The sequence below is a fragment of the Diadema antillarum genome, unplaced genomic scaffold, assembly GCF_040938485.1.
Source record: "Diadema antillarum isolate AM-2024a unplaced genomic scaffold, OU_Dant_1.0 scf00000154, whole genome shotgun sequence".
NCBI classification, from domain to species: Eukaryota; Metazoa; Echinodermata; class Echinoidea; order Diadematoida; family Diadematidae; genus Diadema; species Diadema antillarum.
Window position 1 is genome coordinate 211,176 of NW_027271043.1, and position 16,084 is coordinate 227,259.

The window sequence follows — 16,084 nt, forward strand, 5'->3', positions numbered from 1 at the left end:
CTATTTTAAAAATCTTTTGTGGCTTCCAGCCTGCTGGTGTACTATCGACGGTCCGTCGCTATGGGATACAAGGAAACAGTCAAGAGGCTGAAGAACCAAATCAATCTGGTGAGTTGATTAGATCATCTCTAGCCGAGTACCGTTTAGCAGACATATTTTGGTCACATGTTTAGTTTTGATTTTTGTTGTTGTTGTTGTACCCTGCATTGGCCATGGTTTAGGTACAGAGTTTATGTAAAAAAGTGCAAATGAAGAAGTGTTGTATCGGTAATCAAAAGCTTTATAGTAGTATATCATGAAGTAATTTTCATGAAGTAATTTTCATGAGAGGTCGTAACTGTGTGCGATTCTGGTGACAGTTTTAGAGACAAAGAAGATTCTACACCATGAATGGTATATTTTATGGTCATCATCAACAACAAAGCCTGCTGTCACACAGGACAGGTGTGGCATTAGCGGGCTGAAGGTTTATGTGATTCTGCATGAACAGGTTAGGTTAATAAATACGTATAGATGGACTATCAATTCTCTGTGTCACACGGTGTATATCCTGTATTCAGTGGAATGAAGGAATGTTTCTTGTTTTGTGAAGTTTTACATAGTGAAATAAATGAGGGAGAGAGAGGAACACTTTTTGTTTTTTTTCTTGTTCTTCTTCAGATACAATGAGACTCTAAAGAGTTTCTACACCCCATCCATGATGGTGTAGATTAAGAATGCATGTTGGGAAACTTGTTCCACATGCAGCATTTATCAACCTGTGTTTGCTGCTTCTCTTTCTACCACTCCGTATTACAGGAAGGTAAGGACAAACGATTCCTCCTTCGGATGCTTCAGGATGCGATCAAGAAGCGCAACAAGGCGTTGGGCATCACCAGCGAGAACGGCAGCGTGGTGGTGGGCGGGGCCAGCAGCAGCGCCCTCGGCTACAACGGCCGCTTCTACAACTCGTCGCCCTCGCCCGCAGCCCCCCTGAGCTTCCACGGCACGGACTCGGTGGCCAGCCGTGGCAACAGGAGCATCAACGGTGCCGCATCCTCCATAGAGCAGCACCAGCTTTCGCCTCAGCAGTGGAGACCGGTCAGCCCCAGACACTCCCCTAGGCTGTCGCCGAAGGGGGGACGTCACAACCAGGCAGGGAGCTCCCCACGGATGCACCACGGTCACAGGCGATGAGGGAAATTCTCCAGAAAAGATTCCACCGATGTTCCCTTGAGATATCAAAGGGAAATCTGGACCTGTTAAAAGTTAGTCTGGTAAAAAACAGTAAAATTCTGTGTGAACATCAGTGAAAATTTGATTAAAATCAGATCAAACAATTAATATGAAGTAATGAAATTTCAAAGTTTCACTGATTTTCGTAAAACACTCCTGGAACAGTCAGTATGAATGAATATGCAAATGAGTGAGTTTGGTGTCATCCCCTCACAACTTGCCATATAGATTGCACACAAAATCTTGAAATTTCCAGTATTTGTTCAAGCCCATTTGTACCCCAATCTCAAATCCTATTGTATCTGAATGATCATTATTCTGAAGTCTATCAGTCTGGAATAACATTATGTTCTACAATTTTATGTGGAAAAATTGAATTTTCATCATTTTTTTTTTTTACTATGGAAAATTGCGAGGTGATGACATCGTCTACATCGTCAGCTCACTCATATGCAAATTCATATTGACTGTTCGAGAACTGTTCAGCAAAATTAATTAAACTCCTACTTTCATAACTTCCCCTATTTTTATACAATTTTGATCAATTTTTTTTTTCATGATTGCACTTAAAAGATTTTACTCTTTCTTTTCAATCTAATTTTTAATTGGTCTTGAATTCCCCCTTGTCAAGATATTCTGAGAATATGCAATGATTCAGAACTGACTTGTTGAAAGTTCTGTTTCACTTAAACACTTGGATCAGATCAAGATTGTGTATTTTTTTAATGTTACCTGTTTTCGTTTTCATGGAAAGACCCATGTGTTCCTTGTAGAAATATTTATGAACATGTGATTTCAGAGTAATTATCTGTAATTAAGGCTGAAAATAGATTTTTAAAATCACAGATATCTGTCGTGGACTACAGCTTGCGGTTAGATTGGGGATTTTTCTCTTTGTTTATTTGTCCTGTGTTATGTTCGCTGATGCACACACAGCTTTGAGACGGCAGAATAAGACATAAATGTGGACCAACTTGTGATGGTGCTTAATGGAATTTGAGTCATTCTTCACCTCAGTTTAGACTGCTTTGCAAAGGAAATAAACCAAAGATGTTGTGATGTCTTATTATTTGACATTTATCGCATCATAACTGTAAAGAGTTACATGTGACTTTAATATTTGCATATTGTCAAACTGGAGCATATGAAAGCCTTTTATTTTTATAAGTGTTTACTCACTGGTTGGTGCATGTGTGAGAAAAGTTATCTTTGCTTGCAATGATTTTTGCTGTGTATGGGACATGTTAGCCCCTTCAGTAATTTCACCCCAGATCGCTGTAGACATGAGGTATTCATCTATTTGCGAAAATTTTCACAAAGTTTGCACTCTCCTGCATTTTAATGTATTTCTTTATAGACTGTGTCAGTATCACAGAGTCCTCGTGGAACCAAAGCAACAACCAAATTCCAAAGTGGCCTAAATTCTTATGATGAGATCTTTTATTTTGTTTTTATTCTTGTAGTGTGCATAATTACAGTATTCAACTAGTCTTTCACAATAGTCCTCAGTTTCCATACCTTAGTTTTTACTCTGCTGAGACAGATGTCTCGTCTGAAAGATTTGGATAGGTATGACTCATTTTGATCGATAACATGGACTTAATTCAAACTACGCAATACCAGCTTACAATGTATTCTATTAAAATGGATATATATGAACACATGGAACAATGTTATATATGTTTAGATTCTATTTTTGTCTACAGAGAAAAAAAGAACAATTATATTTATGCAATCTCCTTAAAATGAGAGGTGTCCTTAACTTTATACCACAGGCTGCATACAAAACTGATGTTAATCTGATGACATGTCATGAGTAGTGTTCTTTGGAGTATTATCTGATGGATGACTGGTGTGGTTTCAAAGGAGTATGGCTCTCCGAAGAATTTAATGAAGATCAGTCGTGGAATAGTAATGATTTATCTTCAAGTTGTTTTTTCCTCAATACATAACAGTGCAATTCAACAAAAGTATCACACTAATAGACCAAAGATGGCCAAAGTCTTCCATTACATGTTAAAATGTCTGGAAACAGCCAGTTTTAGAAATCATTAAGTGTAGATAGAATAAACAACATTATTTATTTATTACTATTATTACTATTTTTTTTTGGTGATCCCTCTGTGTATGTTCTCGTCCTTTGAAGGACACTCTTTCTGTGCGAGTATCAATGTAGGTCTATGCAACATTTACTACAGTGATTTCCTCTGGCAAAAATCGGTTACGTAATAAATGCAGTTCTAGCAAAAAAGTGTCGTGAAGTGTTTCATAGACATTTGTTTGATTTGGGCTTGCAATGGAAAGATCACCTTCTTCATGATCTTCACGATTGCACAAGTCAAGTGGTAGAGAAATGTGAAAAGTGGAGAGAATATATTCACACAGAAGAGGACGAGATAACGCAAAAATGAGTGTAAGAAAACAAAGCAGCATGAAACAAAGTGAGACATTGGCAAAATAAATGCATTAAAGTGCATTGCAATAATGTTATCACGGAGAAAGGCGATGTGTTATTGTGGAGACGATGACAATGCTCAACGAGGGTGGCCTACCATATTTTTTTTTCCTTCATGAATATGGTGATACTTTTATCAGTAACATAATATTCTAAGCTCTGATTCTTTCACATCATAGTGCCTTAATGAAGTGAACCTCTAAATCCATGTGTTGTTGAGTGTATTTTGTTGCTTCATTATGAAGAATTTGTTTTTAAATTTCCCACAATGAGGCGTACATGTGTTAATGAAGTATTTAAGATCTGATCAAGTAGTTTATGCTAATGTGTATATATTGGATCTGCCGATTGCAAAGTGCAGTCAAGAATCTATTGTAAATATTGTGATGAACAGAGCTTCGATGAAAATGAAGAAACAAGATAAATTGTATACATGTATAAAGTGGATTTTTGCCTTACAACTCCATGATATGAAGTTCTGAAATCTGCCAATGAAAAATCTATCTCACAGTTGATTTAGAAATGTTCGATTAATATAGCAACAGATGAGTTATCGTCTTGACATGTTTTAATGAGGATTCGGTGTAGACCATAATTTTAAAATGAAGCAGTTTCACTCCAGAAATTCATGGGGTCTTTTTTCTGTTCTCATTGTCAATGACAGAGTGAACTCATCCTTCTGTTGCTGTTGAGAGTCTCCCAAGAGAATAGTCGCAGGCTGTGTTTTTTTTCTGTTACAGTATATGATAGACTATGCAATTTCAGAATGTAAAATATTATGCCTGTATGTTTTGATACCAAAGTAACTGTCACAGCAGGTAACATTTACCCATTCTCTGCACCCAAAACATTTAAACCAAGAATATAGAGAGAGGCTTCGAAAAATCTGCTGTAACCAGTGATGCCGTCAGTGCACGGCCCCATGTATCAGAATCAAAGACGCGTTCATCTCGAGGTCAGAATGGTCATTCAAACTTTCCAACAGCAGAAATAGTCAAATTGTATCCATGGTGTATATCATAGGCAGTATCATTGTGGGTTTTTTTTTTTTTTTTTTTTGGTTAGATTCCATGCATCTTATTTTGTTTTTCTGGACTCAATGTTAGGATAATTTTTAAAGTCAAATAGTTGTTTATTAGACAGGCAGGCTTTTGAAACAGTAGGCTCCTTCACCAGTGCCTTGTATTCTTGTATTGGTGAGGCAATGTAACCATATGACTTATTCCCTGGGATCTCGTCTAGGATCTCGTCTGGGATCTCGTCTGGGGTCTCGTCTGGTGAGATAGGGGACAGTATGTCGTGTGTCTGGCCCTGGCATGGTAACAATAACCTTATGCTAAGGTCCTTCTGCCGGGCACACAATGAGTGTATCTGTGTAACATAGTGATTGCAGCATTTCGCTGATTTCTGTTTTCTGTATTACTCGCACTTCCAGGACTTACAAAAGTAAGTACTGGTTCATAACATTTGGCCGTGTTTTATGATTGTTTTTCTCTTTTAGAAGGTGAAAGAAGTGAATAGTACATCTGCTTCGTGTAGATATCACACATTATCTAGTATTGATCACAAGTATTACTAGTTACAGCCATGCTTGAATAGTTTCAAGCCAGCAATAGAGAGTCTATTATATTGAAACTATACATGAACTTGAGGACTTGTATTCTTTGTTTTTTCTTTTATTTGGGGGGGGGGGGGGTTGCTTCATCAATTTTCATGATTGTGTATATTTGGCCATGAAAGTTTACTGAAGCTTGTTTTATTTTTCCTTTGCCTGTTGCAACTCAGGAGACTTTGCAATAATGGGTATTTTTGTAGAGATTTATTATGTGTTTAGTTGTTCGTCTCTTCTTGAGCATTGTATTTTCATTTACTCTCTCTCTCTCTCTTACTTTCAATTACCATCATAAAATTCAATATGAATATGAGGTGTTCATAATGCACATATTTAATTAGCAAAATATCTTATTTATTCTGTAGAGTTTCCCCTCCTCTTATAGGATATCTTCCTTTTTTCTCTTTATATTTTTTGTTTCATTTTTGTTGTTTTTTGCTTTTTTCTTTTTTTTTAAACATGTTGCAGGAAGATATGAGAAAGATGGTAATCATTACTGTAACCCATATGTCCACTAGAGTGGTTTGGGGCTGGACTCGAAAAATTGCCTTATATGCAGATTTGTGATGACTTATGTTTCATAATCTGGTGACCTAGCATTTTTTCTGTGTGTTACCGGTGGGGCAGGTGAAATCATTGTTTTGCAATCTGACAGAAAACCAGTTAATGTAGGATTTAAACAAATATGTATATATATATATATATATATATATATATATATATATATATATAATTATTATACAATGTATACACATGTATATATATATATATATATATATATTTTTTTTTTTTTTGGGGGGGGGGGGGGGTGATAATGTTTGAAAGGGTGTACAATGTATTAGGTGAAAGGGGATGCTTCTTTAGTGGAAAGAAGCCAAAGAATTTTGCCTTGTCAAGAAACTGATCTGCTTCTTCTGCAGGAAAATTTGCTGCTGTAGTTTGTCTTCCATTTGTGTCTGTGTGTCTATCCATTGGGACCAGAGCAGCTTTCATAGCAGTAGCAACTTGATCTCTGATCCTTTTCTTTCTGCTGCCAAACTTTGGCACCATGTGTGGGTTGATAAACGTGCGAAGTGGGTTACATGTTTATACCGTATGTCCCCCCCCCCCCAAAAAAAAAAAAAAAAAAAAAAAATTACAACGGGACGCTCCGCAATGATAACTTTATAAAAATAGTGAATCAATCCCAATACAATTTCAATGTATGAAACTATAACTTATTACCCATGTCTTGCAGAAAACCCCATCCAATTTGCTTCAGTGGTCAAAGAAAAATGATGATTTTTGTAGAGCATGTCAGGAATCCCTTCCCTCCAAGTTCTGTCCATTGTGTTCACACATTAACATGCAGTTCCAAAAGCATCAGAGTGCTAATCTTGGAAGAATCACATCCACGACATGCTTCACAATGATTCACATTTCTCTGAATGGGGTTTTCTGCGAAATATAGGTAAGATGTTATATTTTTAGACCCTGAAATAGCATTCAGACAGTTTGATAATATTGGTAGTTATCGATGCAAAAATCCAGTTGTAATTTTTTGGGGGACATACTGTATGTGATCTGGGTGACTGTTTTCAACTTTCGTTAATGCTCACATTCATCTTGAATTGCAATGATATCACAGTCCTCAAAATCTCAAGTTGTTGCTTCTGATTTCTCAAAGGTTTATGTCTTTCATCTATAAAATCCTTTATTTAATCATCTCATCTGGTTGTAATGTACATGTATAATGCAGTGTACCAGGTATGATGCCTCTGTTGCACTAGGTAAGGTGTATTTCACAGATTGCTTTCTCGTCTATATGAAGTCTGTACTTGGATATTACTTCTGAATATTTCTGTATGTTTGTGAATCTTTCATTGCCTCTGCAAGAAATTTTAATGGTGACGTCTACAAAGATTTGAGGAATTGTAGAATATTACGGTATGTATATTTATATCATAGGATTATATCTAATGCGATTTGCTTGTGAAATAAAATCTTGTTTCACTAAATGGTGTGTTTCTGTGTATAAAATATCTGTCTTTGAAGGACAGATAATATATTTTTGTTTTGGTTGCGCTTATGTGTGGATTGTATGTTGGCACGTTTATCGTCAATATGACTGAAATTTTATCATTACATAACCGTGGTATGCAAAAGAAACTGGATATTTGCTGTGTGGAATCTCTTGATACAGACCAATTGATACAATTACTCAAATGATACAAAACATGATTATGGCCATGTATAGATACATTTATAATACAAACACTGACCATGCAGAAGCAAGAATTGATTTTGATAGAAATTGGTTGAAGGGGCTCTCGTTGTAAGGGTTTGACCCCTCCCCTCAAGCTCCCCTCCCCCTTCCCTCAGTAACACTTCAGAATGAGAAAACGAGATAGCGGACACGCAAGACCTTGAAATGATTACATATATTCATAAACTATACTAAGCTATACTCTATGGCTAAAGATTGAGAAAGTGTAAAGAAGTTAAGGAATGAGGCAGGTGATTTTCACAGTGACTTACAAGCTAAGGGTGGTATTCTGAAATCCTTCCTAGGAAGAAATTTCTTCCTAAGTCAGGATTTTTTCCTAAGTGGTATTCTGAAAATCTTCCTAAGTTTCTTCCTAAGTTGACTTCGGAAGAAACTTAGGAAGGGGGCGGGAATATGCAAATTTCTGACTTAGGAAGAAGTTGGTATTCTAGAATGCACTTAGGAACGAATTTTAGGAAAATATCTAGGAAAGCTCCACCCCTGTCCTAAGTACGTTGTTAAGAATAGCAAACTGCAAGCATCGTGATAGGCGCGCTTGTCAGTCATTGCGCGCACATGTACTTTGATGCGCGAAATGAGCGTGAGAAAGGGGACATGCCGCGCACTCGTGTATTTGACCCTACGTCACAGTAATATGCGATTGTCATTGGCAGACATTGGTTAGTTCCTTATGATACGGCATTTCGTATTGGCTTAGGAAAGGACGTGGGTTGGGATAAGGATGGCTTAATTTGCATTAAGAAGTGCCTAGGAAGACATTTCAGAATACCAATTTTGTCTTTCCTAGGCACTTCCTAAGTTTCTGACTTAGGAAGAAACTTAGGAAGAAACTTAGGAAGATTTTCAGAATACCGTCCTAAGTCTTTTCAAAACTTAAAGGACAAGTTCACCTTCATAGACATGTGGGTTGAGTGAATGCAGCAATGTTAGTACAACACATCATTGAGAGTTTCAGGGAAATTGGACAATCCGTTCAAAAGTTATGATTTTTTGAAGTTTCTGCTCAGTCACGGCTGGATGAGAAGACTACTATAGCTTGTGATGTCATATGAGTACAACTATATAAAGAAAGTATAAGGAAAATTTAAGATATTCTCACTTTTCTCACATAATAAAAGAACACTCAACTTCTTTCTTTCAATAGTCAGGGGGGATTAATATTACCCCTTACATAAGTCAGTAACAAGTGGAAGAAATGTGCACTTTATCAGAGACTCCAACTCTCCCGTTTTCGACGGGAGATCTCCCGCCGAAAACCCATTTTTGCAAAATCTCCCGTTCTCCCGCTTATGATTTAATTTCTCCCGCCCTGGCTCTGTGTGTCCTGTTGGAAACGATTTCTTACTTATTGCTATCGTATGTTGAAAAAATAAGCCTTAGATAGCACCAGAGAGCATCTAGAACCCTGGGAATTTCGCGCTTCGCACACATCAACTGGGAATCTCCCGTTTGCTAGGGGTTTCAGGCGGGAGAATCTCCAGATCAGAAGGTGCTTTGGGTTGGAGTCTCTGCTTTATTCAAAAAGTAAAGTTTTGTGAAATTCTCTTTTTATTTTCCTTATACAGTTGTACGCATGTGACATCATTCATTATAGTAGTCTTCTCCTCCAGCAGTGATTGCACAGATATTCTAAAAATTCATAACTTTTGAACGGATTGCCAGATTTTCCTCAAACTTTCACTGATGTGTTCTACTAATATTGTTGCCTTCACTCAATCCACATGTATATGAAGGTGAACTTGTCCTTTAATGCACATATTATACAAATCATATGAATATGGAAATGACTGAATGAGTGAATAAAAACTTGTGATTGGATGAACTCATTGTACACAGTTATCATATTGCTAAAACCAGGAACGATTCTCCTAAAACTTCACTGAGGTATCGTGTGTGAGTTAGAATACAATAGAGGAGTAGAAGTAAAGCTATTAAAAAAAGATGCAAAGTATATGCACGATTCCAGAAAATGTCTGTAATCCTATCACACTTTGACAAAAATAGAAAATGTATGTTTTCAAAATTTAACATCATGAAAGGGTTAACCAATACAAATGATATCTATTTTTTGCAAAGAACCACTGCCCAAGTTACCCGACGCAATTTAGTTTCAGTTTCATTGACGAAACTCCCGTCGAAACTAGCTCGACGAAAGTCTCGTCGGTTGCCGATCGGTTGTCTTCAGATGGTCAACTGGGGGCGTCGTCCTTAGCGATCGTACCTTGGGATTATTGTTTATAGAGACGCCGTTACTTCCGTGTTTACAAAAGCGATCAAACACATGTTCGGCACGGGAACTGTCGTGCTACGCTAACCGCACAGTTGGCGTTGTCTGCGAGATCGAGCAGCTGGCTGTACAGGTGGTCTGTGTGGTCAGTTCACAATTTATTGTGCACGCTGCATCGCACGTATTCAAAATTTAGGCAAATCATTCTGTCACTCTTTCGGTAAGTACTGTCTGCAGATCTTCATAGATTGAGGACCAAATAAGTCCACACGGTTATGAAATGTAGGGACCATTCATGAGCAAAACCGATGGGAGATAATTTGGGCTAGTCTCCTCATTAGTTTACACAGACAGGGAGGAGACGTCCCGTAGCCGTAGCGTAGGCGTAGCTGTGAACTGCCGACGGTTTAACGTTAGAAGTCTACTCGGTGGATTCTTATCACAGAAAGTTAGCATTTATCACTAGATAATGAATAACAGTCATGTCTGTGTTTGATGATGTGGATATGTTTGCAAAGGCTCTGCTCTGACTAATCCGCACAGAAAGTTTTACAGTCTTTAAACTAGGTGGTAATGGTGGTACCGCGACAAAAAGCAAACAAACGAATCGTTGGTAGGTAGACAAAAAAACTGTGTATCTTAAAGGTTAAAACGGTTCACCAAAATTATGCTCACTGTTCTAACCTCAAACAGAGTAGCGGTACTTCATATTAAATAAATTTATTAATCCATACATGTATGATGTTCCGAAGTATTGAAATGGATTATTAATGCTCTCTTTTTTTTAATCTTTTTTTTTTTTTGGCTTGTAAATCGTTTTGATTCACTAGCATTGGAACTATGAGGCTAACAACAGATTATATCAATCAAATATATTGATTATGCATTCATATATCAAGCAAGCTTTGTCATTCAAGAAAACTTTTGTATTTTGTCCGTTTTCATCGTTGACCGTCCACTCCTGACAGGCCACATTAGTCGGCACCAACATCCGGGAGACAAGATGGCAAGGTCGGGGGAGGAGTCCTGCTCTTCCAGCTCAATTGGACTGGAGTCTGTTTCCTACAGCCAATGCATACCGCATCCCCAGTCATGGACAGAAGTGCCCGAGTACAACATGTCACTGCGACAACAGAACACCCATGATCCCTTCGGGGTAAGATACAGTAGGGTTGGTCCTACTACTCATCGACTGCCTAATTTGTATTTGCCTGATAAGAATATCTAAATTCACGTAAAAACTTGACCTACGTGATTTAGAAAATCCAGCACTATCAAATACTGTTGTTCCGGCCTTTTCAATTTGAAGTTTCATTGCAAAAATATCGCCGTCGAACTTGAGTGCCCTTTTTTCAGCTCCCCGCGGTGCCGCTCCTTTTTTAGATCGACTGCTATTTTTGTATTGACAATGCACACAAACCGAGTTGTATTGAACACCGTGTTGTACGAAGCTTTTTAGAAAATGTATTGACATTACATTACGATTCGGTTAAAACATTCATTCGAAATTTTGTCCTTGATTTAAACCATTAATGAACAGCAAGTTTTCGTTTTCCCCACACATCCTCATCAACAGTCAAAGCCAATGCATTTTTATGTGCTCTAGCTGCGCGCGCGTGCAGTGCGTACTAAGCGTTCTGATCTGTGCACCAAAAACTAGGTGGCCGGTTTCAAAAAGGGTGGTCAATGAGTAGTAGAGTTACCATATATGTACAGTACATGGAAGTACAATCCTATAGTCCCTTGTTTGTTTGTTTTTTCAGGATAATTGACCATCGCATTCAGCATGGATTTTTATAGAAATGAAAGGAAATTGATTTTATAATTATTATGATTGAATTTGTTTTTATGCAGTCCTGGGGCCCGTTGCATAAAAGTTACAACTATGGTAACTTTGCCATATGGTAACTTCCATGGAATTCTTGATTTTGTTGATTTGTTGATTCTGTTGAGTATTGTTGCCATGGTAGTTACCATTGGATGGCAAAGTTACCATAATTGTAACTTTTATGCAACGGGCCCCTGGTAACATAAAAGATCCGAGGCATAATGGGACAACATTGGGCTCCATGGGAAGGCTCAATATCCCATTGATTGAGTAAAGACAGGATGGGGGAAGGGGAGATATATAGGAACATGAAGTACAATATAAGATTTATTCTGGTGTTTGCATGAGAAATTACCAAATTGATTTCAACTTCTTCTCCTATTAAGTGCAGCTTCATGCCTGAAGGTTACGCACTATGATAGAACTTAAAGATTATGCATTTAATCAATAGGCCCCCAATTACAAATGTAGCCCTTGCTATAAAAACATCATTTTAAGAAACTTTCATCACAACAGAGTCATTCTTCTATATACAGGGTTGTAGGTCAATTAAAACAAAAATCATATTGTTTTCATGCCCTGATTTAACAACATATTTATGCAACAAACCAATTTTGTGCACATGTGTGTGTGTCCCAGGGATTTTGTTACAACATATGAGTCCTTTGTATTATTCTTGAATGATTAACATGTGGTATGTTTGTGGCGCATATCCTGTACCCCTGTAATTTTTTATAATTTCTCCCTCTTTTCCTATCATCTCATTCAGAATTGGAAATACGACGTAAAGTGCCAGATTGCTCACATAGCTGAAAAGCTTGTAAGTGTCACTCATTGCGGCTTTGCACTTTATCTTATTGAACACCTTGCCATGATATCCAATTGTATTTGATTGAAATGAACATTATTCAAGAGCTCTGCCTCCGCAAGAAATTACAGAAGTTGTCACAGGCACTCTTCTAGCGTTTGACTCTTATACTCATTAATGTTGATTTAGCTGTCGATCACACAGCCCTTGCCAATGACTTTGATGATATTGACAATAATAATGATTATATTAATCATATAATAATGATCCGTGGTACAAATGTAGCATCGTTATGTGATCATGTGTGTAAAAGTTTTCATTCTGTGATACATGCCTTTATATTCAAAACATTTTTTTAGAATACCAAATCAAAATAAATGAAATTTTACGAATAAACTTTGACCTCTGTAAAGTAGATTTGATGTGCAGTACAACCAAAACACAAGAATGGATGAATAAGTGTGATGATTTTCGTGATTATATTTCATGCTTTATGTGGGAATTAGTGACATATTTTGTTAATGTCCATACGTGACTACGAACTGCATGTGAGATTGGATGTAGATTGGGTCATACTGTAACAATGTGTTGATGAGTGGTGATGTCTCAAATTTCACAGAAATTATTGAGTTGGAAACCATTTCTCGCCTCACAGAAACAATCCTTAGGTGATCATCCTGACACGCGAGTGCGTGGCTATGACATGGCCTGGCGGCCAACTCTGGACGAGTCGCGACTCAAGCAGAGCCGACGAGGGGACACAGCCCTGCCTCTCTGCCCGGAGCACAAACAACCCCTGTCGGCCGACGAAGCTCCGCCCCCATCCAAGGAAGAGACGGAGGGCTTTTATCACGCCAACAGCACAGCCGATCCATCGTACGCCCTGTCGTTTGGACTTGGGAGCAGAAACATCTCGCGCTGAGGTACATCAGCAATCCCTCCCAAGTGCCTGCTGTTGGCTTAAAGGATAGTTTTCTAACCAGCCTTAGTGCAAAATACAAAGTGAACTTTTGAGTGACGTGACATGCAGTGTAGTTACAAAATATGCGCAGCTTAGTTGTCATCGAGCATACATGTCATCAACTGCTGAAGAAGTAAAGAGGATGCGGATTTGGTTGCCACTGCTGTAGCATATGGCAAATGTAGAATGGCTAAGGTAGCATGGATTAAGTTGCATTTTTTTTTGTGTGTGCATCAAACCAGTGCAACATGGCTTAAGTCCATGCATAGTGACATGTAGGCATGTTTGTGTTGCAACATCTCGATGTAGTTGCTTCATTTTTGTCTGGTAGTGGGTACTTTTCTCTTCTAACGGTAATGGGAAATCTTTGCACAAAGTGTGTCACTGTTTACTCCCATCGTTGATATAATCGCAAAGAGAATTCTAGCAGGTGTTGCTTCACTTCTGAAAGCAAGAAACACTGTGAAACATCTTGGCAACCTTTCGCTCAGTATGAACTTTCCAGTATCAACATTGTAGATGCAAACGAAAATCAATGTGATGAATTTACGACTACAAAATTACTTCTTTTCTTTCTTTTTGTAGAGAAAATAATTCTCAAGGCCCAAAAGCTTTTATAATCATGAGGCCTTGATGATTCTCCTGAATTATCAACTTATTTTGTTACCTCTGCCAAGGGAGGAGGTTATGTTTCCATTACCGTTGGTTTATTTGTCCGTGTGCAAAATAACTCAACAAGTTGTGAACAGATTTGAATGAAACTTATAGAAAAGGTTCAGATTGATCAAGACAAGTAACAGATGATTAAATTTTGGTAGTGATCCAGGAATTCTTATGGATTTTATGAAGGATTTTCAATATTTTGGCCCGTTTGGTCAATGAACTTGGGAGTTCAAGCTGCTTATTTTTGAGGTTTTCATAAGCGCACTAAAGTGCATGCTCTAGTTTCTGCGCTAGGGCGAGGCATGCTGCACAGCTGAAAGTTGATGATGTAACAAAAGGCTTCTATATTGGGAGAGTGGGCTATTTTCAGCATGCATGTATGAGTGGAAATCATTGATCTCTATGGAAGAACAGGATTAGTGGTGGAAAAACCTGCTCAGCTGAGGTCTGCACTCTCAGAGTTTTTTTCTAGTTTTGTAAAATTTATTTATTCATTTATTTTATGGGTGGTGTGGGGAAAGGAGAGGAAAGGTCAGTCTATAATTATTATTCCTCAATATTATTACTCATCAAAATGGAATAGGGTATTGTTGATTATTGCCACAATACCAGAACATAAACAAACAAAAACTTACAGGATAGAGCCTTCTCTTTGATTGCTCCATGTCTTTGGAACTCTTTGCCAATCCAACCTCGGAATTACAACAAGTAATACTGTCAAATCTGAACTAAAGACCTATTTTTCCCAACAACTTTGTGAGTAATATGTGATATATTGTTGGAGACGGGTGACTTTGAATTTTTTTTTTTCACAGTTAAATGATGCTATATTAATGCTGTTCCCCATCATCTTCATAATCATTCATACAGACCCATAATCGTGATGGGAGAAAATAGATGACTGCCAATTGACCTGTTTTCATTACTATTTTCTTCACACCCAAGTGAAATGGAGAAAAGAAGTGGATACTGCATTGAAACTACAGACCTTCATTGGCTGACCCATACCTATTGATAGATCTATATCTATCTTATCTATCTTTCAATCTATCTATCTATCTATCTATCTATCTATCTATCTATCTATCTATCTATCTATCTATATCTATTTATCTATCTGTGAATATCCGTCTGTCAATCTATATCTCCATTCTTATAGGTCTAAAATCACCTAGTAGTATCTGTCTTTATCACCATCTTTCTTTGTTTCTTCCTTCTTTATTTATTTTTTTTCTCTCCTAGGGTATCAATTAAGGGCTAGTCTGTTTGGCTAAAGAGTCTAACTATATATGTGGTATTAGGTATGAAATCTAAGTGCTAGCCTCTTCTGAAAGAGGGAAATAAAAAGCAACTCATGAAAATTACATTAGAATATATAGCTCTCTGTTTAAGCAACCTGCAGGGAATAACAGTTTTTATGTGCAGCAGGTTTGCTGTGATATCTCTCTTCTGTTTAATAGCATTGATGTGTTTCTGCATCTAAAAAAAAAACCAAACAAAACAGAGAAAATGAATTGAGATTGAAGTTAGACAGGTGCATATGAAAGTGATTAGATATCATGTAAGCAAAAGAAATGATCCAAAATCAAGTGACCAACAACATTTTTCCCCTCTCTCCCTTGTTTCTTAGTTCAAGAACTTATCAAAATTAATTCTTTTGACACTATTAGATGCCCTTGAAATCTTTTAGATGAAAAGTTACAACTTCCTGTGGAATTAGCTGAAATTAAGAAATCATGTGCTAAGTTTCAGAGTAAGTGTTTTTTTTTTTTTTTTTTTTTGTACAGTGCACTCCCATTATAACGAACACAGTTATAACTAAATTCCGGTTACAACGAAGTAAAATTCAGACCGCAAAATTATCCGCTTTGTTCTTTATTGTTTATTTGTTCGGTTATTACGAAATTTCGATATTATGAAAGAAAATTGCTGGTCCCGAGGCTTTCTTTATAATGGGAGTCCACTGTATAAGATTGTTAGATACTGATGGCTTGGACTGTTGTCTAACAGGCTATGTATAGGGATGTATTACTGTACTGTATTATCCTA

The 16,084-nt window shown here is 37.4% G+C and overlaps 2 protein-coding genes across 2 annotated transcripts in view; both read left to right on the forward strand.

Moving 5' to 3' along the window:
- The window catches only part of LOC139722006 (transmembrane channel-like protein 7), a 44,474-nt gene extending 38,879 nt beyond the window's left edge, over nucleotides 1–5,595 (forward strand). Inside the window, exons 18-19 of the mRNA XM_071633333.1 lie at nucleotides 30–108; nucleotides 799–5,595. Coding sequence (XP_071489434.1) covers nucleotides 30–108; nucleotides 799–1,176 — 457 coding nt within the window. The 3' untranslated portion in view covers nucleotides 1,177–5,595. The remainder of the gene's footprint in view (nucleotides 1–29; nucleotides 109–798) is intronic.
- A 4,265-nt stretch (nucleotides 5,596–9,860) lies between these two features.
- Nucleotides 9,861–13,566, forward strand: LOC139721994 (uncharacterized). The gene is made up of 4 exons (XM_071633321.1): nucleotides 9,861–9,995; nucleotides 10,744–10,931; nucleotides 12,373–12,423; nucleotides 13,067–13,566. Exons 2-4 carry the CDS (start codon nucleotides 10,779–10,781, stop codon nucleotides 13,331–13,333), a joined length of 471 nt encoding a protein of 156 aa, XP_071489422.1. The 5' UTR covers nucleotides 9,861–9,995; nucleotides 10,744–10,778; the 3' UTR covers nucleotides 13,334–13,566.
- The last annotated feature ends 2,518 nt before the right edge of the window (nucleotides 13,567–16,084 follow it).